The following is a 23,326-nucleotide window of genomic DNA, read 5'->3' as shown; positions in this document are numbered from 1 at the left end:
TGGGGAAACCGAGGCACAGGCAGGCTTCATAAAGTGCGACAACACATTCCCCGGCCAGGGTTTGAACTGTGCGAGCCGGGGGGCGTCAGGGGCCCCCCAGGGAAGGGGAAAGCAGCTGAGATGCTGCTGCTGGTAACGGATACAGCTGGGCAGAGCATGGCGCAGCCATGGTGGGTTCTCGTAACCGAGAGACACCGAATCGCAGCCCACTGGCGGGGCAGGGTGGGCTCTGTCCCGGGGGTTGGGTTCAGGCCAAAGGGGGCCTTCCAATGTGGGGGAGCCCCCTGCATCCCTGAGCCACCAGCGCCCCAGAGACACGGCTGGGTGAGGACCAGGTGGGCATGGTGACCAACCTACCCCAACCCCACAAATGCTCAAGGGGTGGCTTTCTGCCTCCCCCGGCTCGGGGGGATGGGTGCCCCAAGCTGGCTGACCCTGGGGGGAGATGGGTCCCCTGCCCCTTTGCTCCCTGGCAGACGAGGGGAGGAGGTCGTGGCAGGGCCCCAAGTCACTGGCTAAGACACTTGGGGTTTCTCTGGCTGAGGGCAAACATAGGGAGCTTCCCCCATTGGGGAAACCGAGGCACGCAGGAGTCATAAAAATGACAAAATTCCTGTCGTCACAAGGCCCCTCTGGTACAAGGGTGTCCTGTGGCACCCTGATACCAGTGATGGGAACGGGGGGCTCTATGTTACAGGGGAGCCCTGGGGCACCCCAATATCAGAGATGGGAACGGGGGGCTCTATGTTACAGGGGAGCCCTGGGGCACCCCGATACCAGCGATGGGAACGGGGGCCCCTCTGTTATATGTGAGCCCTGGGGCACCCCAATGTTGGCAATGAGAAGGGGGGTGAGCTGCTGGTAATAAAGAGGAACTGGGGGAGACAGCACGATCAGAGGGGGTGCTGTGGGGTACTGGGTGGAAGAGATGGGGGGCTGGCACGGTCAGAGAGGTGGGACACCTTGCTGGTTTTTCAGGTTCAAGGGAGGCAGCCCCAGGACCTCCCAATATGACAAAGGTTTGGGGAGCCCCAGAGGATTATGGGGGATCCCCGGAGAACCCCCCTGCCTTGGTGTCAGACCCCAGACCCAGGTAACACAAAACCAGCCAAACCTTTATTGTCTCCAAACTGAAGAGAAGGTGGATTTCGGGGGGGCTGGTGGAGGGGGTTTGATCCCAGGCGAGGGCTGTGTGTTGGGGGGCCGGGGGAGACATCCTGTGGGGGTTGGGTGGGTCTCTGTGCCCTCCCCCCGATCTCACTGCACGGCCTGTTCGTTCGCGCTGCTGCTGGAGTCTTGGGGTTTCATGACGTCGGGGAGCTCTGGGGGGCTGGAGAAGGGGTCGATGCGGAGAGCCTCGAAGGAGTCATCTGGAGGAGGAGAGAGGGTCAGAGAGGCAGGATCAGCCCCCCAGGATCCCCACGGCCTCTTCCCCCCAAGCACTCACCCCCGGCTCGGAAAGCCAGGCCCACTGTGGCCGGGGCCTGGGGCCGCGCTGTCTGGCTGGTGAAGCCGCAGTCTCCCAGGGTCTTGCTGTCGTCTAGCAGCTGGTCATCCTGGGACGGAGAGAAGGGAGAGCGGAGTGGCGCCGCATGAGCCGCAAAGATGCAGCTGCCTCTGGGGCGGAGCAGCTGGGGAACCGCCGCATATAACACGGCACAGGGACTGATGGCCAAGGGGAGAGCGCCCCCTGCTGAGCCCCCTGCCTGCTCCCCGCAGCACGTGACCCCTGCCCAGCCCCTGGCCCACAGCCTCCCCTGCCCAACCCCCTACCCAGCCCCAACCAGTCCCCTGGCCAGCCCCCAGCCCCATGGTGCCCTCTGCCCAGCCCCCAGGCCCATACGCGCCCCATGCCCAGCCTCCACCAGCCCCGCCCAGCCCCGCCCCATCCTCCACCAGCTCCTCCGCCCCATGATGCCCCCGCCCAACCTCCACCAGCCCCCGCCCCATGGCGCCCCTGCCCACCCCAGCCCCATGGTGCCCCTGCTGGTGCCCCTGCCCAGCCCCCACCAGTCCCCTGCCCAGCCCCCCGCCCCATGGCGTCCCCCGCCCGGCACCTTGTAGAGCCGCTGCTCCTCGGGGGGCCGCTTGAGGATGCCCTCCACGATGCGCTTCAGCTCGTACACGGTGCTGGACTCCTTGGCGTCGGTGAAGATGGTTGTCTTGTGGCGCCGGATCATCAGGAACACGTCCTGGGGGGGACAGGCGGACACGCAGCTCAGCGCCGGGCCCCGCGCACCCCCGCCCCGGGGCGTGCCTCAGTTTCCCCGCTCAGCGCCGGGCCCCGCGCGCCCCGCCCGGGGCGTGCCTCAGTTTCCCCGCTCAGCGCCGGGCCCCGCGCGCCCCTGCCCCGGGCGTGCCTCAATTCCCGGCTCAGCGCCGGGCCCGGCGTGCCTCAGTTTCCCGGCTCAGTGCCGGGCCCCGCGCCTCCCGGCTCAGTGCCGGGCCCCGCCGCCACGGGGCGAGCCTCAGTTTCCCCCCCGGCTCAGGGCCGGGCCCTGCCTCAGTTTCCCCCCCGCGGGGGCGGCTCCCGGGCGGGGCCCCGGCAGTGGGGGAGGGGCGGTCGGTCTCTCTCGCTCGCTCACCATCCCGGCCGCTCCCCGCTCGCCCAGACGCAGCCGCAGCCCCCGGCTCCGCCACCGTCCCAGCCTGCACCGCGCGACCCGCGACGCACGGCGCGCGACCCCGCGCTGGCCGCCATCTTGGGAGAGGCCGGGTCAGAGGAGCGGCAGGACCAATGGGGAGGGGGGAACGGCCCAGCGGGCCGCCATGCTTGGAAGGTCGATTCGTAAAAAGGCGGACGCGAGCGGCCATGTTGGGATGGTCAGCTCAGCGTCCGGCCGCCATAGCGGGGAGGGGCGACATGTTGAGAAGGTCGTGTGCCAATTCGCCATCTTGGAAAGGTCAACGTTCAGGGAAGGGAGGGGAAACACTTGCCCCGCAGCCATCTTGAGAAGGTCCAATGACCTTTTGCGGACCCTGCCCTGCCGCCATGTTGGGAAGGTCAATGGAGTGGGGTGAGCCCGGACGCCTGGGTTCTATGCCCCAGCCCAGGTCGCTGCACGGACCCCCTCCCCAGACTGAGATCTGTGAGGCAGCCCCAAGCCCCTGCCCCAAGGTTTAGCCAAGACACCTGAGCGGATCCCGGCCAACCTGCCGGGTGTGACTTTCCCGGTGGCGAACTTCCCTCTGAACAGTGCCACTGCCTCTGACACCTTTCCTGCCACCCCTGTCTCCAGTGGGCTTCCGCAGCCGACTGGCTGGCCTCGAACCTCCTCCCTGGCCTCGAATCTTCCGGCACCCGCCAAGCCCTGGCCCGTCCCCCCCTTCATATGGCAGCGAGAGCCCCCTGTGTCTGCACGTGGAGATCGGCCCATGTGGGCGCGGCGCCATGACAGCTGTTGGAGAGAAGACAAAACGGACCCGTTGGGATAATCCACGCAGTGCAACACAAGGGGGCGTTGTGATGCCGACAGAGCCTGGGGGTCGGTGGGTGGTATCGAACCTGGGCCCTCGGGAGCTAAATGCATGAGTCTCTCCTGCAGGAGCTAAAAGCCACATGGCCCTTAGCTAAGGCTGCAGAGCAAACTCCTTTTATCTCTCTCTCTCTTAGTGGTCTCAGTGCCACTCGATGGGCCAGAACACCCCACCCGGGAGGTGTGTAGGTTACAGCTGCACGTCTGAATTCCCAGTCGGGACCCGGGAGGGAGTGGGACATGGGGGCACGTAGGGGCAGATCCCAGAGCAGGCGGCGATGCTTCTATTGGCTAATCTGCTCTGCCCTTTGACAATAAAGGTACCCCAGCGCACAGGCACTGGCTGACTTTTATTTTTCTCAGTGGGTGCTCCACCCCATTCTGCCCCAAAGCCCCGCCTCCTCTCTGCCCCTTCCCTGAGGCCCCGCCCTCACTCTGCCTCTTCCCACCCCTGCTCCGCCCCCTTCCCAAGGTCCCCCTCCCGCCAGCCGCTCGCCGCCCCCCAGCACCTCCCGCCAGCTGCGGCGAGTGGGTGCTGGGCACCCCCTATTTTTTTCCATGGGTGCTCGAGCCCTGAAGCACTCGCGGCGTCGGTGCCTAGGCTCCAGCTCCGAGTCCCTTCCAAGTGTCACCTGTGGTGTCCAGCCCCTGAGCCTCCGTTCCCAAAGCACCAGCAGACCCCAGTTGGCCAGTAAAAGGGAATTGATTCCAGAAAGAACAGAGCTTCAACTGGAAACAGGTGGGAGAGATGGGAACAACCGGTCACATACAAAACAAACCAGAAACCACAAACTAGGACCTACCCTGATTAATAGTCACCTTTCCTAGCTAGCAAAGTAGCACGTCACCCCCAAATTCACTCCTTTGCCCTGCCCCATGGAACCAGGACACCCCCGGGTCCCCGCTCATCAAGATACGCGCAGAGAGGCCTTCTCCACCTGTGAGCTGCTGGACCAGTCGCTTGTCTCCGTTCACAGACGGGGACAGCCCCTCGCTGCCCTGTCATTCCGTTTCACCTCCATGCGGTTCCGATGGTTTGCCGTTGTCTTGGAGGGTTTCCATTGACTTCATCTGGGCTGGGACAAGGGTAGAGAACTGAACCGTGAATTCCATCACCCCCGTTACTGGGGAAGGGTGATCGCTGCTACCTGAATGGGCCACCACTGAGCCGTCTGATTCCCTGGTGACAATCTTGCACTCTAAGGCCGCCAGGGCTCACATTTCAATGTTAGTTAAATATTCCTTAAATATGACCCGTCCACACATCTCGCAGTGATTCGGAGTTTCTATCATAGAATATCAGGGCTGGAAGGGACCTCAGGAGGTGTCTAGTCCCACCCCCTGCTCAAAGCAGGGCCAACCCCCAACTAAATCATCCCAGCCAGGGCTTTGTCAAGCCTGACCTTAAAAACCTCTAAGGATGGAGATTCCACCACCTCCCTAGGTAACGCAGTAAGTCACAAGCCTTCGGTAGAGACCTCATGTGCGGCTCGGCTGCTGGTTTTCTAACTCTGAAAATACGTATTATAGATTCTTACTCTTTGTACCTGCTCTCCTTCCTAATACGGATACGTGTCTTTATTGCAAAGTCGGCTGGTTAGTGTGGAAAGCGCAACTTCACGCCGTGTTTCACCAGGGCAAGGTGAAGCCCCACGTTGACTACGGTTGTGCTTCATACTGGTTTTTAACAGCCTGGTATTAAATAGGCTGTACGAGGGTTGTGCACTCGGGGAATAATACTAGTAACATTTGTGCTTGTTCTGAAACCAAAGGCCCACATCCACATGGGGGAAAACAGAATAACCACGTGCCAGCATCGCTGTACCCTGGAGCGCCGTGTAAATTGCTGACACTTGTTTCCAAATGTGCCTTTTTAAAATGGGTTTCTTAAAAAAGTGAGGTTGGATGCTTAAGTTGTTTGTGATTTAGGGGCATAAGCACTGAACTTTTTTTTTTTCCTCTGAGAAAATGTACGCGTGACCTCGGGCGGGTGGGGGAGGCGAAGGGGTGTGTGGTTTTTTTAAAAGTATTTTGTCGCAAACTGTTTGGGGTTTGGATGCTTACATCTACGGGGTGCCAAACGTGGGCCGTGTAGGTTTTGAAATGGTTATAAAAGTTGGTTTTCCTGTTTAAAATATTTAGGAACACGCGCGGGTGGGTTTTCTGCAGCGCTTTGTTGCAATTGCCACCTGCTTTTGAGGGCTTAAAATACTAGGAGAGTTTTTATCACTCTGTGCAAATGTATGTTTAAAAACGGGACAAAAAATTAGTTTTGATGCTTAAATTGCTTGTGATTTAAGGGCACAGGAAATGTGTCTTCCCCCTTCCCCACCCAGGAAAATGTACGTGTGATCTCAGGAAAGGAAGGGAGATAAAAGTGTGTTTTTAAAAGGTATTTCGTTGCAAACTGTTTGGTTTTGGATGCTTAAAATACTGGTTTTTTTTTACTCTGTGCAAAACTTGGGGGCGGGGGAATTGTTTGTGTAACGCAGTGACTTTTAAACAGCCCCAACGCAGCAACCCCCACCCCCCAAATTAGCACTTGATTTTTCACTTTCACACAACCGTTTCCTGTGTCTTGTGATCATGTTGACTCCCCACAGTCCGGTCAAAACAAGAGAAATCCTTAGACCCGAGTGCAAAGAAGCCAAAAGAAAAATGAACGAGAGGAGAGAGACTCTCCAGGATCAACCGTCGACAGATGGTGGTTGAAACCTAGTAAATATGTTTTGATGATTTGTTTGGTTGCTTAACTGGTTTTGTTGTTAAACGAATACCTAGGTGTGGGTAGGTTTCGGTGAGAGGCAGAGATTATAGATTATAGAGTTAAGGGGTTTGTGAACGTTGTTTATTTGATGCTAAATTGGGGCATCTTTTTGCTAATCAATCCTGTGTAACTCTCCCGACCTGCCGCAGTCAGAGCTAGGAGCCGTGGCCAGCAGAACCACCGAACAACCAGGCATCTGCCCAGCCCGTTAACAACACAGCCAGCAGATGAGCGCAGACAAAGCATCAGGCCAACCCAAACCTTGGCTCTGGCCAGCCAAAACAAAAGACTCCAAAATCAGCACGGCAGCCACACCTTCAGCTCCGCTGCGGTTCACACCACACCGAGCCCTGAGAAAGCTGTGAGCGAAAACACGAAAGCGGGTGTGCGCTTTAGGGCGACGAATAGAAAAACCCCAGGGCTGCAAACACACACAGCGCCAGCGTGGCTACGGGCTGCAGAAACATGGTTGCAACAATTCCTCTCGTCAGGTCTCCTCTCGTTAATACCAGCAGTAAGGAGTTTGGAGACTGGAAGCAAACAGTGACGATGGATGTTCGGTCCCTGAGTACCGACCCTTTGAGTGACTTGGAAAGCAGGGTGGATAAAAATCAATGATTGGTTCTTTTATTTAAATTGGATTTTTTGATAAAATGTTTTTCGAGGAAAACACCCATCTAAAGATAGTTTTAATTAAGATACATTATAGCTCAAAGATCTCTCCTCGTGGAATAGGGATTAAAAATTCTAATTCGAATGTAGGAGACAATATCTTCATGTCATGTTTAAGAAAAGTTTTGTAAATGAGTTCCAATAGTTCATAGACCCAATCCCATGGGGATCCAGGGGCTGCTGTAGAGATTATTTAGGTTAATCTTTCTATCTACCCACTGGGACTCAGTGCTCGGTCTAGAAGATACCTGGGGCAGCTCCAGGCACCAGCGCAGCAAGCTCCGGAGTGGCCGCCCCAAGCACCTGCTTGAGAAGCTGGTGCCTGGAGCCGGCCCTGCTGAAAGACACCCGACTGCTGTGCTTGGGGCCGCCCCTGAAGATACCAGCAGAGATGCTTAGTTTTGCAGTTCTCAAACTGTGGATTTGTGTCGCCAGAGGTAACATAGTTGTTAACAGCAAAATGTTTTCAATGCAAAAATGTTTTAAAATAAATAAATAATATACAGAGGTGAGAAATAACAGACCACAACGCTATTGTCCCTCTGCAAATGTGTGTACACAGAGTCAATCCCTCACCTCTCTCGAAACGTGCAAAGTTTCAAAAAGTTGAAAGAATAGAAGATAGTTGGGGGCGGAATAGATCTGGACAAGGAGAAGAAGTCTGGAGGTAATCGTGAGAAGCGAGGGACATATGCTTTTTTGTTAAAATATTATATGTTTGCTGCTGAAGAAAAAAATCCAGAACACTTAACGTTGTTGTTTTAGTTAAATAAAACAATGTAAATGTCTGTCTGGTGATGTTCTCCTCATGCGGCAAGAAGATCCTCCAAATATTAATGATTGGAGATAGTTGAATTGGAGATAGTTCACCTCCCAGTGACTTCATAAATATCTGCTTCAATTACCTTTGGTAAATGAAATGATCAAACAATCATTCATTTTCTGATACAGCTGTAAAATGAATCTGAAAAGTTTTCCAAATAAATCACGGTTTAAAAATGTATCGTGTACCTTCTACAAATGAAACGTGCATCTAGCTCCGAGTTGTGAAGAATATGTATTACGGTTCTAACAACCAACGAGAACGCACTTTTATGTAGAAAACCATGATTAAATCGAGTTTTCCTGACTAGTGACGTAGGTCAATTTGATTGACATCAAATCCACCCGTTGGAAAGACCAATAAATGTACAAAGTCGATGCTGGTGGCGGTCGAAAATTGGGGGTTTCTAACAGGAGACGGTAGCACTGCCCACACGGGCCTAGGCATGGGGCTGACAGCCGTGCGGATAACAGGGGTTGAACACACGAGGGTCTGCGCAGGGTTGCAGAGGGGGCGCTCAGCGGCAGCAGGTGGAATGAGCGTTTGGATCTGCAGGGTTTGGGGGACAAACAGCCGCCTGCCGAAGCTATGGACTAGAGTCACCATAAAACCCCAAAACTGTAGAAAAGGCTGAAGGGGCGGGAAGGAGAAAACAACATTATGACTGAGAATGAGGGGTGGGATCACGGAGAGGCTGATTCCGAGCAGCCCACGTAGCGGGGTTCCCATCTGCTCGCGAGAGACCCCGGCCCTGATGCTCAAACAGCGGCTGATGCAGAAGAGCCCCCCTCAGTGATGGGGTTTCTCCCCAGAACTTTCCAGTGCAGCTGGTTCTCATAGACTGTAAGGCCAGAAGGAACCACCCGGGTCATCGAGCCTGACCTCCCGCACGTTGGCTAGAGGAACGACAACGTTACATTGATTGTTCGGTTTTCAGTTCAAACCAGAGCACCCCACGGCCTACGCAATGGAGTCTTTGTGCTTTTTCCATTTCAACCTGTCACTTGGGTGCTTCATGGTTTGGTTTTTCAATTGAAATGGACGTCGGAGAGCCATAGCAACCCCCCCCCCAAAACGCCCCCCGCTTTGAAATGCTGGAGAGGGAGGAGTTTGTTCTTCCAGCGTGTTTTATAAATACCTGAGAGGCGTGCGACCCCGGGCAACGTGTCGGTGTTAGAACGGTGCTGACTTTGGAAACAATGTGATTTTTTTAACCGTTTAGCGACTTTGTGAGGCTAGAAAGCCTGACCCAGAGTGTGCCACAAACTCCCGAGGGGTTATTACACCTGATGATTTAGTTGGGGTTGGTCCTGCTTTGAGTGGGGGGGTGGGGGGGACTAGATACCTCCTGAGGTCCCTCCCAGCCCAGATATTCTATGATTCTATGACCCACAGGTATATAAACTCCTGAGCTTCTGTTTGATTTACTCCCAATCTGAGCTCCCCGCCCCCCTTTTGGGCGGTGAATGCCCCTTAGTCCTAATTACTGACAATCTTTCCAACCCCCGGCAGGGCCTAATATCTTCAACCCTGCTGGAAAGCGAAGGAAGAGTCACCCCTAGGCCTGCTCTTATAGCGCCGCTGAAGGAGATAGAGGCGCCTTCGGCGGGTCGATGGGGCCGGGTCAGCGCTGCTGAGCTCAAGCGGGTGTGTCACACGTCCGGGCTTTACACAAAATGCGAGAGCTCCTTGCTTGTCCTTTAAATTCACCTCGCTGGTTTTATTCCCCCGGATTCTCCTGCAGGCATTTCAGGCTGGGAATCCGTCTCTTTTCGTATATAGCCGGGATCAGGCAAGCTATTGTATTGAACCGACATGCGGCCCTTGAAAACGAACCACCCTGCCCCATCAAACCCTTCCTCTTATCCAAGGCCCCCAGAACGGAAACACGGATGGTCCCAGAGATATTGTTATTCGCAGGTGCCAAGTTTTCTTAGGTTTGTCCCGGCACCATCCTCTGACTTCATCCTTTTGGATTTCTTACCAATCCTCTTTTTCCTAAGCAGGGCTCGGTGAGGTTCGGGCAGGCAGTGTAACGCCCTAAGCCGGGAGCCTTCGATTCGCTAATTCTCTTTAAACCACCGTCCGGGGCGCTAGCGCTTGGCACAGCATTTACCGAGGGGGCACCGGGGGCTACATTTTGGTGGGTTAAGCACAGAGATTGCGTTTGCGTGGGGAACCTACGGCTTCTTCCCAGGCCCAGGTCAGCACCCAGGCCGGCGCTGGCGGTTTCTGTCCTCTGAAGTCCACGCAGTCACGATGCTGCTGGCCCGGCGCGTCTCTAACGCGGCCCTCACAATCTTCCAGGCCGAGGGCCGTCCTTCCGTCCGCACGGCTGTCATCCTCGACCCGCTCCGCGTCCCCTTGAGCAATTTGTCTTGGCGTTGAGCAAAGCCAGGCTGGGCCTGATTCATCTTCGCTCGCTGAGGCACGGCTGGCAAAGGCCTCCGGGCAGGGCTGGCTTCAGGATGCATCTGTACCTTACGTCCGGACTCAGTACATGAGGCGGTAAGAACCCCTCAGCACCGGTGCACCTAATGCATTTCCCTGATGCATTAACCTTGTTGGGGGCGGCGAAACAGTTCCCCAGCACCGCTCTGCATCTGATCTTGCTGCACAGTCAATAAGTTCAATGGCGTGAGCCCAAGAGGGACAGACGGCCCCACGGACAGTCCTCCTCCGACACCCCAATAGAGATTTCAAAAGGTCTCATACCTCCCTTGTGGCGCCATGGGGTTCGAAGGGGAACGATCCGTAGCAGCCGTCTGTGGCTCCGTGGGCGTTGCCATCCCGGGCGAGCCCCCACATTGTCGGAGAATAACAGAGTTCTCACTTTTTGGTTGGGTGCAGCAGAGTCAGATACTTTATTCTGTTTAGCAGCGACAGCAGGGAGAAAATGCGCTAGGACATAGGGTCTCCCCCTCCTAGACAGGTCTCTCCCCAGGTAAACAATTCCAGCAGCATTTATACTTTTGTTACAGACAATAATAAGCAACAGCTGCATTTTGTTTATACATAGGTCATCCCGATACTAAGTTCTTCTCCGACAATTTGGGAATCGGGCCCCGTGCCCGCGCCTAAGAGGGCCCCACGCCTTAGCTGCCTTTTTAATTTATTTTTTACATACCCAGCGGCGGTCCGGGTCTTCGGCAGCACTTTGGCGGCGGGGGGTCCTTCACTCGCTCCAGGTCTTCAGCGGCATTTCGGCGGCGGTGAGGGGGGTCCCTCAATGTGGCAGATTTGAAGGGAAGTTAAAATGGCAATCAGAAGTTTTCCTGAAAAGTGTCTGATTCCTGGGGGGGGGGGGGGGGGGGAATAAAATTCGAGTTTGTGGCCCAAACTTTTCAGTTTCAGCTTTTCTATGAAAAGTTGAAATTTTCTACAGGAGAAAATTTCTGCATTTTTCTGAGTATCTTTTACTGTGTATTAGACCCAACAGATTTTCGGTCCACAGAAAGTGTGTGATTTGAGAGGGCGACTTTTGGATTTATTTTTAAAAAAACAAAATCTTGAGACGTTTCTGGCTTCTTCTTTTCTTGTCTTTTGGCAACAAGTTGAAAGTGTGTATTGGAAAAAGACATCTGTTTTCTGGGCCAGAATCTTCACATGTGGGTAACGGTCACTGATCACAGCTGGGTGCGAGATTTTGTTCATCAAAGTGGAAGTGAAAGAGCGTTACCGTAGAAGAAACTGAGGTCACGGGGAGCGGTCACCTTGTGCCAGGTGCTGCACAGACCCTGGCTGAGTGACCGCAGTCTAAACAGACAGAGGAAAGTTTTTGCCGGGCCTGGGAAGTTCTTACATTCAGCTCAGCGGCGCTGCTCGGTTGGGATGTTGGTCTCTTGGGCTGTAACATGGTCACCTCTGAACACTGCGTCTGATCTATCCCCTTCTCTAGAAACGTGTGAGGTCTGGTGGGTTAGAGCAGGGGGGGGCTGGTGCCAGGACTCCTGGGTTCTCTGCTCACCCTATGTCAGTGCTGTCACCCTGCCGTGTGTCACCAGTCCAGGATCTCAGGCTGAAATGTTTGGGGGAGGGGGTGCCCCATGGGTACAGTGACAGGTCAGCATCCGTTTACTGGGCTGTCTTTTTTGCAGAGGGTCCCTCATCTCAGACCAGTGGGTTGTGTCAGCAGCTCATTGCTTTGAAAGGTGAGTCACTTGGGGTGGGGAGGGACAAATGGACAGGCAGGGGGAGGGATGGCTCAGTGGTTGGAGCATTGGCCTGCTAAACCCACGGTTGTGAGCTCAATCCTTGAGGGGGCCATTTGGGGCAAAAATCTGTCTGGGGATGAGTCCTGCTTTGAGCAGGGGGTTGGACTAGATACCTCCTGAGGTCCCTTCCAGCCCTGATATTCTAGGCAGATGTCCTGCTTGGATCTATGCTGGGAGAGCCCTCCCCATGCTGTGTCATGTGCAGCTGCTCCACCCCAGAGAGGTGGCTGCATCTCAGCACCAGGCCAGACATCCCTGTGTGGCATTGCTGGGCAGTTTTTCCTCCACTGTCCTGCCCCAGAGGTGGCAGCATTTCACAGCCACGCAAGCCCCGTGTGTTATTGTGGGTGGTTCTTTTTCTGCTGCTCCACCCCAGATCCAGCTGCATGTTTGCAATCCATCTTCCCCCACTAATTGTTGTTTTCTTTCTTCTTCCCAGCTCTGGTCCTCAGCCTGCCTAGCCTGTGAACCCTGGGGGGTAGGTGGGGGGTCCGATCCCCCATGCACCAGATCATCGTCTATCCTGATTACAATAGGTGCAGCCATTCAGACGACGTCGCTCTAGTGCAGCCGACGAAGCCAGTGCCATTCAATCCACCCCATCTGCTTGCCGGACCCCCTGATCCTCACCTACAAACAACCCATGCTGGGTGACCAGCTGGGGAAAGACCATCCCCCGGGGGAGGTGCAATCGCTCCGTGTCTAAAGCCCTGTGCTCCTGGAGTCCTGGGATTCCTGCTGCACCTTGAAATAAACCCAGCCCGGCTCTCTAAAATTTGTGGCCGTCACAAAGCTTGGAAGGAGGAGGCCAGGTGAGTGGGTCGCTTCACAACCCGGGGCCCATTCAGACAGCAATGCAAACTGCAAGGACACAAGGGACACGGGCCGGACCCACCGATTGGGAGACTGGATCCTGGAAAGCAGGGACCCTGGAGAGGACTTCGGGGGCCTAGTGGAAGCAAGTTAACATGAGCTCCTGCTGTGACTCAAAGGGCCAATGCGATCCTGGGGTGGATAAATTGGGAAGAAGGGATAGGAACAGCGGAGCAATTTTACCGATATGGAAACATTGCAAACCACGTTGTGAAAAAGAGGCTGGAAAACTGCAGAGGGGCGCAGAACAAAGCCCCCCAAATTAACCACCGCCGGGCGGGAGGAGATACCGGAGAGAGAGAGATTTAAAGGGCTCGATTCCTTTAGCTTCTTGGAAAAGGGGTCTGAGAAGGAGACCTGGCGGGGAATTTTCTTTTTCCTCCAGAAACATGCAGCATCCTCAAAACCAGCACTGGCCGTGACACAGGCCAGGTTTCACCCCGTCTGACTGGCAATATTTTGGGAAAACAAGGTTCAAAAAGGCGGAAACGTCCTCGTTTGGACCTTTTCGAACTGGAACATTTTTGTTTGTTTTTTTTGGGTTTTTTTGAGTCCAACCGAGTTTGAGCTTTGAAAATCCCGTTCATTTCAACCAAGAAACAACAACTCGAAAGCGAAACGAAACATTCTGCCATGGAGCCGGGCAGCAATTTTTGCCGGTTTGCCATCGTTTTCGAGGCTTTGACTTGGGGGCTTGATTTAGGATGGGGAAACCATTAGACATCTCAAAAACCTCTCCCGGGAGCGGCCTAACGGATTGGTGACGTGTTTCAGCGGGGACGTCTCAAGCTCTGGTTCCAAAGGAACTATTGTGGTTTGTTCTCTGGCCGGGATTATACGGGCGGGCACGGCAAAGGATCCCAATAGGATCTTCTGGCCTTGGGAATCCCGGACTCTCTGGAAGCACTTTCATACACAGGAAAAGCCAGCGGAGGAAGGCAGAACAAGACCCGACGGCCGGAAATGGAAGCCAGACAGATCCCGGTTTTAACAGCCGGGGTAATTCACTCAGAGGGACTATCAGACTCAGACGGGCCATCCAGGAATATCGCAGTACGAAGGACGGGTTAGTGGCCCCATCCTCCTGTGAGCTTGGAGGCTGAATGAAGGAACTAAACCAAAGCCGCAGGAGGACAATTTTCTGTGTCTTTGCTGTTTGAACGCTCACGGGGCCGGAGTCACCAGACTGAAGCCAGAGATCCTCCGGTGTCACTCCTGGGGCCGCCCAGAACGACGCTTTGAACTGACAGCTCTGTCCTGTTCAGGCGTTAGCTGGTAACTCATAACCCATCAATCGCTCCAGGACTGGCTACCGGCGTCGTCAGTGGTGCAGGATGTGGGGCACCAGCTGAACTGGGGTAAGTGACGCGGCTCTTGGGGCCGGGAGCAACCTGAGCGTGGTGTGATTTTTGGTGGAAATGACCCTTCACCACGAAGTCCACTTTGCCTGGGGGGCCAGAGAGACTGGAGAGTCTAGGACTGTCCGTGACGTGACTTTTCTAGGGGTCCAGGAGTTCCCATTTGTTCCTGTGTGACGAAGTGGGAGTGTTCTCCGAATACTGGGTGGGTGCCTCAGTTTCCCCTCTGCCGTTCTCAAGTGTCTACGTGGGGGGATCAGGGGCTGTGGTGCAGAGCCCTAGAGGGCCGGGGTGATGGTGTCTGCACAGGGAATGGCCGATGCCCTGTCTCCTGGGCCCCTCCCCTGCCAGGTGCCAGCTGAAGATGTTGGAGAACAAAGCGATCAGGTGCCTCCTGGCCCGGGAACGAGACAAAGGGCAGAGGGGGGACTGGAGAGTCTCAGTCTGGAGCTGGCTGGGGAGACGGGGGGAGCCCCAGGGCTGGGGTCTGAGCTCCCTGCCCCCCAAGATGGACCTGACTGAGGGGTCCCATTGCCGGTACCCACAAGCTCTGGTTTGACTCTGTTTCTGTCGTCTAATAAACCTTCTGTGTCACTGGCCGGCTGAGAGTCCCGGGGAATCGCAGGACGTGGGGGGTGCAGGGCCCTGACTCCCCCACACGCCGTGACATCCCGGCGCGGTGAAATATAATCACAGGCTGCCTGAGGTTGGCACTCACAGCCGTGAGCCGCTCCAGGCGCCGTGGCACAAACTCCCCAGGAGACGGGTGAATCCCCATCGCCTCTGGCCTGAAGGAGCTCGGACCTGCGCTGCCCCCTGGTGGCGGTCAGGGAGGCTGCAGGTTAGCTCAGGCGGGAGAGTTTTGTGTCACGGGTTCGGGTCCCGCAGTTCTTGGGGAGCTGTGGCATAGGCTTTGCCTTGGGGTGTGTGTGTGTGTGTGGGGGGGCATCGGTGTGGGGTGGCCAGCCGGGAAGGGGAACGGATGCCGGTGTGGGGGTGGGTGGATGTGGGAGGGAAGGGGGTGGGGACTGAAGTGTGGGGGGGTGAGGAATGGGTGGGACAGAGGGGGGTGGGCAGGCATGAGGGTAGATCCAGAAACCTGGTTCTCCGCCCCCTCTCTGCCGTCCCCCCACCCAACTCCGCAAGAGATTCAGGCCCAGCCTGCAACGTGCACTCTGCACCATCCACCCTCACCCGGAGACTGGCAGGGACCCCGTCAAACCCGAAATGGTCCATGCGCCTCCTGGATCGGCCCTACACCCCCGACACCCATCTGCCAGGGCAGCAGCACAGCTCTCTCTCACCGTCCACGTTCCCAGCACGGACCATGTCACCCGTGAGCTGCTCCGGCCCCAAGGAGGAATTTGCTACCAGTTTGTCACAGCGGCTGCTGCAGATCTCTGGATCCACCCCCCCGCCCCTTTTTTGAGTTGATATTCCGGCTCCTTCTTTCCAGTGGGGGGAGAATTTGCTGCTACAAGTCCAGTCTGTGCTTTCGTGCCAGCCTGTTTATTTACAAGTTCTTTGTCCCCAAAGCAAACTACAGTAGGGAAAAATCCCCAGGCCTGCCTCTCCAGCCAGTCCTGTGCCACAGGGAGCCCTGTCTCTTATGCAAGCAGGGTAAGAGGGAAGGGCCTCTGAATGAGTCGTAACTGGTTAAGAGATAAGAAACAAAGGGTAGATATAAATGGTCAGTTTTCAGAATGGGGAGCGGTAGATACCGGGGTTCCCCAGGGGTCTATACTGGGCACAGTCCTATTCAACAAATTCTTAAATGAGCTGGAAAAAGGGGTAAACAGTGAGGTGGCAAAATTTGCAGATGACATAAAATTACTCAAGATAGTTAAGTCCCAGGCAGAATGTGAAGAGCTACGAAAGGATCTCTCGAAACTGGGTGACAAAATGGCAGATGAAATTCGGTGTTGATAAATGCAAACAAATGGACGCTGGAAAACATGATCCCAAACAAAATGATGGGGTCTAAATTAGCTGTTCCCACTCAAGAAAGAGACCTTGGAGTCACTGTGGCGAGTTCTCTGAAAACATCCACTTGATGTGTAGCGGGAGTGAAAAAAGCCAACAGAATGCTGGGTACCATTAAGAAAGGGACAGAGAATTATGCTGCATCTTGTCCAAGATACGTCTTGTGAGGTGTCGGTGGAAAAGTGCTGAGTTGCTGAATAGGATTATCCTCTTTGTGGGCATGCATCGGTTTTGTGTCTAAAGTTATGACTGTTGACTATGGATCCGTATTTCAAATGGGGTTAGACCTGGGTGACGCCCACCAGGCAAGATGTTTCCAGTCTAGCCAGCTGGTTGGGAAGGGCCTGTCCCAGCTAACGGGCGATTAGGGGTACAATAGGCCTATCCCCCACCTGGGGAGCCTTCCTGAGAGCGCTCCAGACAGCCTGCGAGTAACGGCTGCTGTGACCCTACAGGGGCATGTGACCAGGTCACATGACACCGACCTCCATATTGATACCTGCATTTTCCCACACACTGGGCTGGGAACTGTTTTTGGAAGAAAGGATTCCCGCCATACGTTAAAGCTATATGGGTGTGTGTGTGTGTGTGCGACATCATCAAGTGGCCTCACTCCCCACACCAGGACACTCCTGGAAACACCTGAGGAACAAAGACCGAACTGGGGGAAGTGCTGGTCCCAGCGTTGCACTTAAGGTACCGCACAGGATCGTTTCAGGGGGAATAAGGCAAAACGCCACATTTATTAGTAATACAGGTATCAATTAACACTGTATCCTATGCATCTGATCTATACTACACTCCTGCACTCACACACACACACACTCTGTCTTGTTGTTGTTACCAATTAGTTACTCCCCTTAACTGCACTGGCCAGGTGAGTTAGCTGGGGGAGGGGTGGAGCCGGGCTTCTGCCGATCCGCATCGATGCTCCATGTTGACAAGACGAGACCCGGGCCCCTCTGCAAGACACCTCAGCTTCATAGCAGCTTCCCTCTCATGCAAACCTCCCAGTTTCACAATCTGTGTCTGTGTCCATTGGGCCTTTGTGCTGCTTTCTTCTGGGGGTGTCCCGATGCTGCACAGGGTGTTTCCAAGGGAAGGTGCTTGTGGCTAACCCCCGAGGCCGTCAGTGTCTCTGCTCATCTTTAACGAGCCCACCTGACAGGTTTTCCTGTCCTTGGGGCTGGCTCCCATCCCCTCGCCAAGGGGTGCAGCCGGCTGGAGGTGCTGCCTTCACGCCTTCCTCAGTCACACCTCGCTCAGTCAACAGGGCCATTGATTAAGGGAGTGTGTGGGGGTGGGGGCAGATCTTATTCTATTCCCAGCAAAAAGACATTTTTCTTCTACTTTAACTATCCTTAGGGACTATAACATTATCCCAAGGGCTTAACACAAAGTTTTCTATAAGTTTTTCTACCCAGGGATCTGATACAAAGTTGTATGAAAATAGCTTAATACAGAGTTATACAAAATAGCTTAAGACAGGGATTTAGCTACACCAGGCTAGAAGGATTTCTAGCCAAACCTGATAAACGACTCGTCTCATCAGCATTAATTTGGGCATACGTAACACTGACCAGTCCACAATGCGTACGTGTAACTGGTGAAGGAAACACCCTGCTCCAGTAGATCTTGAGGAACAGTCCTGCCTCTCAGTTTCCCTAGCAAACAGGGTGAAGTAAGACACCCCCCCGCACAGGGTCATCCAGTTCCCCACTTTGTTACACCCCACTCACAGGTTGGGGGAGTGGAATTCGAGCATCTGGGAGTGTTCTCAGAAGCTCCATCTCCAGGTCCTTCTCCCCATATCAGAAAACACTGTCCCCATCTCTCTGGTCCATGGCCAACCTCCAGTGCCCACTGCTCTGTGACCGGAGTTTCGCTTAGGGTGACCTCCGTCATGCGGGGCATATAAACAGCCCTGTTAGCCCACAATCAGAATAGCCACAATTTCATTTCCCACGCACCCAAACCGTCAATGCATTTTAACCAAAATGACCAAACCGTTCGCTCTGGAACGCTGGGCGTAACCAAGATGCAAGAGGCACGAGACAGCAAAGGATAACGAACCCCCCGGCCCGCCTCACGGTGGCGGAGAGTCACAATTCCCCGCAGAGACCCCAGTACCCTTTCCCTCGCGCAGAATGGACGGGCAGAAGGTGCCTATCTCAAAGCACCAAACTTGGGAATTAAAAATGTCAGTCCCAGGTTTTTTGATACGCCCTGAAGTTTTTCAGAGATTTATTTGCAAAACCTTTGTACTAAGGGTGAGTCAGCTGTCCTGCGGACTACAACAGTCAATATTATGGAATACGTGATGCAGCTCTGCTCTGTTTTACATTTTCTTAATCAGTATTTCTAAGCTGATTTTATATTTAAATGTACTCTTAAGCCTTCATAAGGTAATCATTCCAGATTACTGCATATTTAACTCACTGAAACAAAGACATTCTTTTAAATGAATCAGTCACAGAGGTTTGGTGTGTTCATAACCATGTTCATTGCTTTTAGAAAAAGGGACACTAATTTACTATGTGTGATCTCCATAACAACAGACGTGTTTATGAAATTTCACCAACTTTAAAAAATATGTTTCTAAAGATTGTAGTTATAACAAAGGATTTTATATCTTACTAGGGACTGATTTTGTTGGAGGGTTCTCTTAAAACTAGTTCATCAGATAGTCAGAAGTAAAGAAAGGGAAACTCTTTCTCCAGATATCTGGAAGGAAAGAGGTGTTGTTCCTTTAAGAGCTCTCTTCAATGTGGGGGGTGGGGGAGAGGGGGTGAAGGGAGAAAGGGATGGACAGAAAGGACTGGAAGACTTTGGAAGCAAGTTTTTTTTTACTATAGTAATTAAAATGTGTATTTTAGCTAAGGGTGGGTCTTTTGAAGGATTTCTTTTAAAAACGGCATGTCTGAAGATCCAAGCATTTAAGGCTAAAGATGATTGTGCAATTAAAAATCGATGCAGGGATTTTTTAGAGATGTGATTTTATAATCTTCAGCAACTCACTCATGAAACATTTTTAAAGCAAATTTTAAACAAAGATGCTGTGGACGGGCGTGTTCTGAGGAAACTGATAAGAACAGATCCAACTTTAGATAATGTTTTCACCCCTACAGTCATGCACCACTGGTTTTGTCGATACATTCAGAAACTGACAGTGTATCCCTGGGGGTTGCACAGGCCTGTGAAATGGCTCATCACCCCTTGACTGGCTCTTTAACAGTTTCAGGGTTGTGCTAACAGGGCTGGCAGGCTGGAGGCTTTTTCACTTTTCATTTTCACTGCCTCCCTGGCAGGCAGCGGTGGGAGCCTACAGGAAGGGTCAGAGCAGGGATAGGAAAGTCAGATGGGTGGACACTAAGACCCAGTGGTGCCCCAAATTTTCAGGTGCCCTACGAGTGTACGACGAATCGGCCCTGAATGCCAGGGAGCCCGGACTCCTGTGTGCCGAAATCACCAGCAGTTTTAGGAGCATGACATTTACCCTGCAACCTGCTCTTGTCAGTGTCTCTGGTACGGGCCTGTTCCCGTCGCCTGCCCAGTCTGTCATCTCTCAATCCCCACCTTTCTTCAGCTGGGCTGAGGTGACACTGGAGTCATGCCGGGGCTTCGGGGCAGTGCAAAAGGTGGGGTGTGAATAGCTAGGGGGGGTCCTCTTGAAATTAGCACAGTCACTGAGGCCCCACCCGGAAACTTAGGAGAATCCTAAAAATCTTCCCTGAGTGTGATTGGCAGAAACACTTCCCCTCTGCCAGGTGCTGAGCCCCGGTCTGAAACAAGGGCTAAGGGGAAAAGGACGCAGTACTAATTTGGGCATTTCCATACTCTGTATGTATAACCTGTAAGGGAAACGGCCTCATTAGATCTCGAGGAACAGTCCTGCCCCTCAGTTTCCCTAGCAAACAGTGTGAAGTAAGACACCCCCCACCCCAGGGTCTTCCAGCACCTCACTTTGTTACACCCCACTCACAGGTTGGGAGAGTTGAATTCCAGCAGCTGGAAACATTCGCAGGAGATCCATCTCCGGGTCCTTCTCCCCGTATCAGAAAACACCATCCTCATCTCTCGGGTCTGTGCTCAACCCCCACTGCTCTGCGACTGAAATATCGCTTAGGGTGATCTCCCTCTCTCAGGGCATATAAACAGCCCCGTTGCCCTTTCATCCCACAATAAGAATAGTCACAATTTCATTTCCCACGCACCCAAAACTTCCAATGAATTTTAACCCAAAGACCAAAACATTGACTCTTGAATGCTGGGGGTAAGCAAGATGCAAATGAGGCCTGGTCCCTGCCAGCCCTTCCTCCGCTTCACCAGTCGATGGTAGCAGAGACCTCCGTCCTCACTGAGCTGCAGCCCTGCGCTGGGTGAAAGTCTGAAGACGGATCAATGTAGATTTGGCTTGATTGAAACCTTTCAGGGCTTGGTGTCGAATTTGTTCGATCGAGGGGGGAAAACATCCTCCCAAAGCTCGAAATGGTTTGATTTTTTTCAGATTAAACTTTTCGCCAAAAGAAAAGTTTCATTTGACCAGAAACAATTTTTCCCCTGGAGTTTTTGGGCTTTTTTTTTGGGAAAAATGTTTTTTTCAGATCAACCCCAAATGATAATTCCCTCCCCCACCCCAGTTTTTCGGAAGGACCAGAGACCAGACGACCAAGTGACGTGCGGACAGTTCTGCCGCAGGGCAGAGAGCTACACCAGTGCGTCAGGGCTGCTTTTGATCGAACTAATGTCTAACCTGCCTCTCCCTGGCCGCAGTTTCTCGTCCTGCCCTCGGTGGCTAAGGAAAACAATTGCTCACCCTGCTCTTTGTAACAGTCTTTTATGTACTTGGCGACCGTTCCCATGTGCCACCCTCGGGCGGCTTGTCCCAGACAAACCAAACCCAGGTTTTTCCAGGCTCTGCTCGTGGGCTGTGTTTTCTAGACCTTCAATCGGACTCGGGTACGGGCCCGGGTACTTGCTCGTGGCCCGGGCATGATGCTGCGGATACCTGTGTCCGCACCGCTGCAGTGGTTTTGCCGCCTCAGCGCTGGCGTCGCAGGGCCCGGTCCAGCGCAGGACACCCGCCAGGAGCCACGTTTCTGTGGGGTTTTCCCCCAGTGCGGGCTGGGGGAGAGGTCGACCCCACTGTGGCATAGACACCGACTCTGTGGGGGCTCTGGGGCTGGAGCATCCACAGGGAAAAATTAGTGGGTGCTAAGCTCCCCTAGCCCCCCACCCTTCCTCCTCCTCTGCCTCCACCTCCTCCCCTAAGTGCGCTGCCCCCCGACCTCCCAGCTGGTTAGCGGCGTGCTGGGGGGGACTGTGGCACCCTCAGGGGAGGAGGCGGGGCCGGGGTGGGGATTTTGGGAAGGGAGGGGGCGGAGTTGGGGCGGGGACTCTCTGGAAGGGGTTGGAATGGGGGTGGGGCAGGGGTGGCGTCGGGGCGGGGCCAGGGGCGGAGGTGGGGTCAAGCACCCACCGGCGCGAGGAGAAGTCGGCGCCTGTGTCCCGTGGTACTATCCAGCGCCCCGTTCCTGGTCTGCCAGGGCTGGTCACCCCCCAGTGCTCAGCGAGCCGCGGTGTCCAGGGAAGCAGGCGTCCCGCTCCCTCGGGTGTCACCTCATTTCCACCCTCTCCTGAGCCCCTGGGGCTCAGCCGGGCCGGCCCCCCGTTGGGAGACTTTCCTGGGCTCCTTGGGCTTTGCCGTCGCTCAGGGGTGCTGTCGCTGCAGTGGCCCATGTGCCTAGGGCGATAGGGGGCTGGTTAATGGATGCTGAGGGGTTGAGGGGCCCTTCCTGGATCCCAATCTCTCAGCACTGAGATGCAGCTGCCTCTGGGGAGGGGCAGCTGGGCAACCTTCTAGGGTGACTCTGGGATAGGACCTGACTCCTGGCCTGGGTTGTGAGCTGCAGGGGGGGAGGGGCTGGTGGTGGGCAGCCCAATCTGGTAGGGAGCCACGTGGGCTCTGTGGGTGGGGGCAAAAGCACCTCTCACTCCTCAACCCCAGCCCCTGTCACCACGATCAGCAGCGCCAGCCCCTCTGTCATCAGCCCCATCCTACTCTTCAGCACTGTGCCCCGGACCTGCCGCCTCCCCCTGCCATCAGGGCATCCCCGCCCAGCTCCCTCCGCTGTTCCCAGCTGCTTGCGGGACGTAAGAGCTGCAGAAGGGAGAGGGGTGGAGATCAACCGGCGACTGCCCATCTGCCTGAGTCTGCAGAGAGCCTGAGCCCATTGCTCAGAGAGGAGGGAGCTGCTAAGGGGCAGGACTGGGGCATCCAGCTGGGCCTGGCTTGCTGGGAGGTGGGCAGTCTCCGTGGGGGGGTGGTTTCCAGGTAGCCCCTTTTACAGCTCCACAGCGCCCCCTGCACATGCTTCTGAAGGGGGGGTGCTGCGTCCCCAGCACTAGTGATCAAACACCGGAACGGACCGGGGGGTGGAGTGAAAACGTTGCAGTGGGAGACGAAGCCGCCGAGAAATGTAGGGCTGGAAGGGACTTGGAGAGGGCAGCAAGTCCTGCCTCCGGCACTGGGGCAGCACCAAGGAAACCTAGAGCGGCCCTGACCGGTGTGTGTCCTCCACCGACGGGGATCCCGCAACCTCCCTGGAAGCCTGGTCCCGAGCGGAGCTACCCTGAGAGTGCAAGAAGTTTTTCCTAATTCCCAGCCCCTTGCTGCAAGCTAAGCTGCTTCCTTCTGGTCCCCTCCCCTGTCGCTGGCCACGAAGCACAACCGCTCCCCGGCCTCTTTAGAGGGACCCTTGTTCTCCCCTCCTAGCTCAGCCGTCTCCTCCCCAGGCTGATCGCAGCCAGGGCCTGCAGCCGCCCCTCGCCGGCACCGCAGTGGGTTTGTCCTGGACATGGGAGAAGGGAATGTGCATAAAAGAGATTTATGTCTACACTGAGCCCTGCTAGGCCCCGCCTGCAACCCACCAGACCCCACTCCCCTCCCAGAGCTGGGGAGAGAACCCAGGAGTCCTGGCTCCCAGCCCCCCCTGCTCTAACTCACTAGACCCCACTTCCCTCCCAGAGCTGGGGAGAGAACCCAGGAGTCCTGGCTCCCAGCCCCCCCTGCTCTAACCACTAGACCCTACTCCCCTTCCAGAGCCAGGAGAGAACCCAGGAGTCCTGGCTCCCAGCCCCCCCTGCTCTAACCCACTAGA

General features: G+C 54.9%; 2 protein-coding genes across 2 annotated transcripts in view; one reads left to right on the top strand and one right to left on the bottom strand.

The window, feature by feature from the left end:
- Positions 1 to 1,094: 1,094 nt before the first annotated feature.
- On the bottom strand, positions 1,095 to 2,701 carry ELOB (elongin B). The gene is made up of 4 exons (XM_039534345.1): positions 2,586 to 2,701; positions 2,058 to 2,192; positions 1,448 to 1,556; positions 1,095 to 1,370 (listed from the first exon to the last, which is right to left on the bottom strand). The coding sequence occupies exons 1-4, from the start codon at positions 2,586 to 2,588 to the stop codon at positions 1,258 to 1,260; spliced, it is 360 nt and encodes a 119-aa protein (XP_039390279.1). The 5' UTR covers positions 2,589 to 2,701; the 3' UTR covers positions 1,095 to 1,257.
- An 11,416-nt stretch (positions 2,702 to 14,117) lies between these two features.
- LOC120403311 (RING finger protein 112-like) overlaps positions 14,118 to 23,326 on the top strand; it is a 65,502-nt gene continuing 56,293 nt past the window's right edge. Inside the window, exon 1 of the mRNA XM_039534274.1 lies at positions 14,118 to 14,183. The gene's annotated coding sequence lies outside the window, so the exon portion shown is untranslated. The remainder of the gene's footprint in view (positions 14,184 to 23,326) is intronic.

This window comes from Mauremys reevesii, linkage group 4, assembly GCF_016161935.1.
Source record: "Mauremys reevesii isolate NIE-2019 linkage group 4, ASM1616193v1, whole genome shotgun sequence".
NCBI classification, from domain to species: domain Eukaryota; kingdom Metazoa; phylum Chordata; order Testudines; family Geoemydidae; genus Mauremys; species Mauremys reevesii.
The sequence above is the reverse complement of the archived record's forward strand: the minus strand, read 5'-3'. Positions and strand labels throughout refer to the sequence as shown.

Excerpts from the sequence above, each read along its gene's own strand:
- ELOB (XM_039534345.1), bottom strand. Across the intron at positions 1,557-2,057 it reads AGGAGCAGCGGCTCTACAAG|GATGACCAGCTGCTAGACGA; the intron begins GTGCCGGGCGGG and ends TCTCCGTCCCAG. Across the intron at positions 1,371-1,447 it reads CCTGGCTTTCCGAGCCGGGG|ATGACTCCTTCGAGGCTCTC; the intron begins GTGAGTGCTTGG and ends CTCCTCCTCCAG.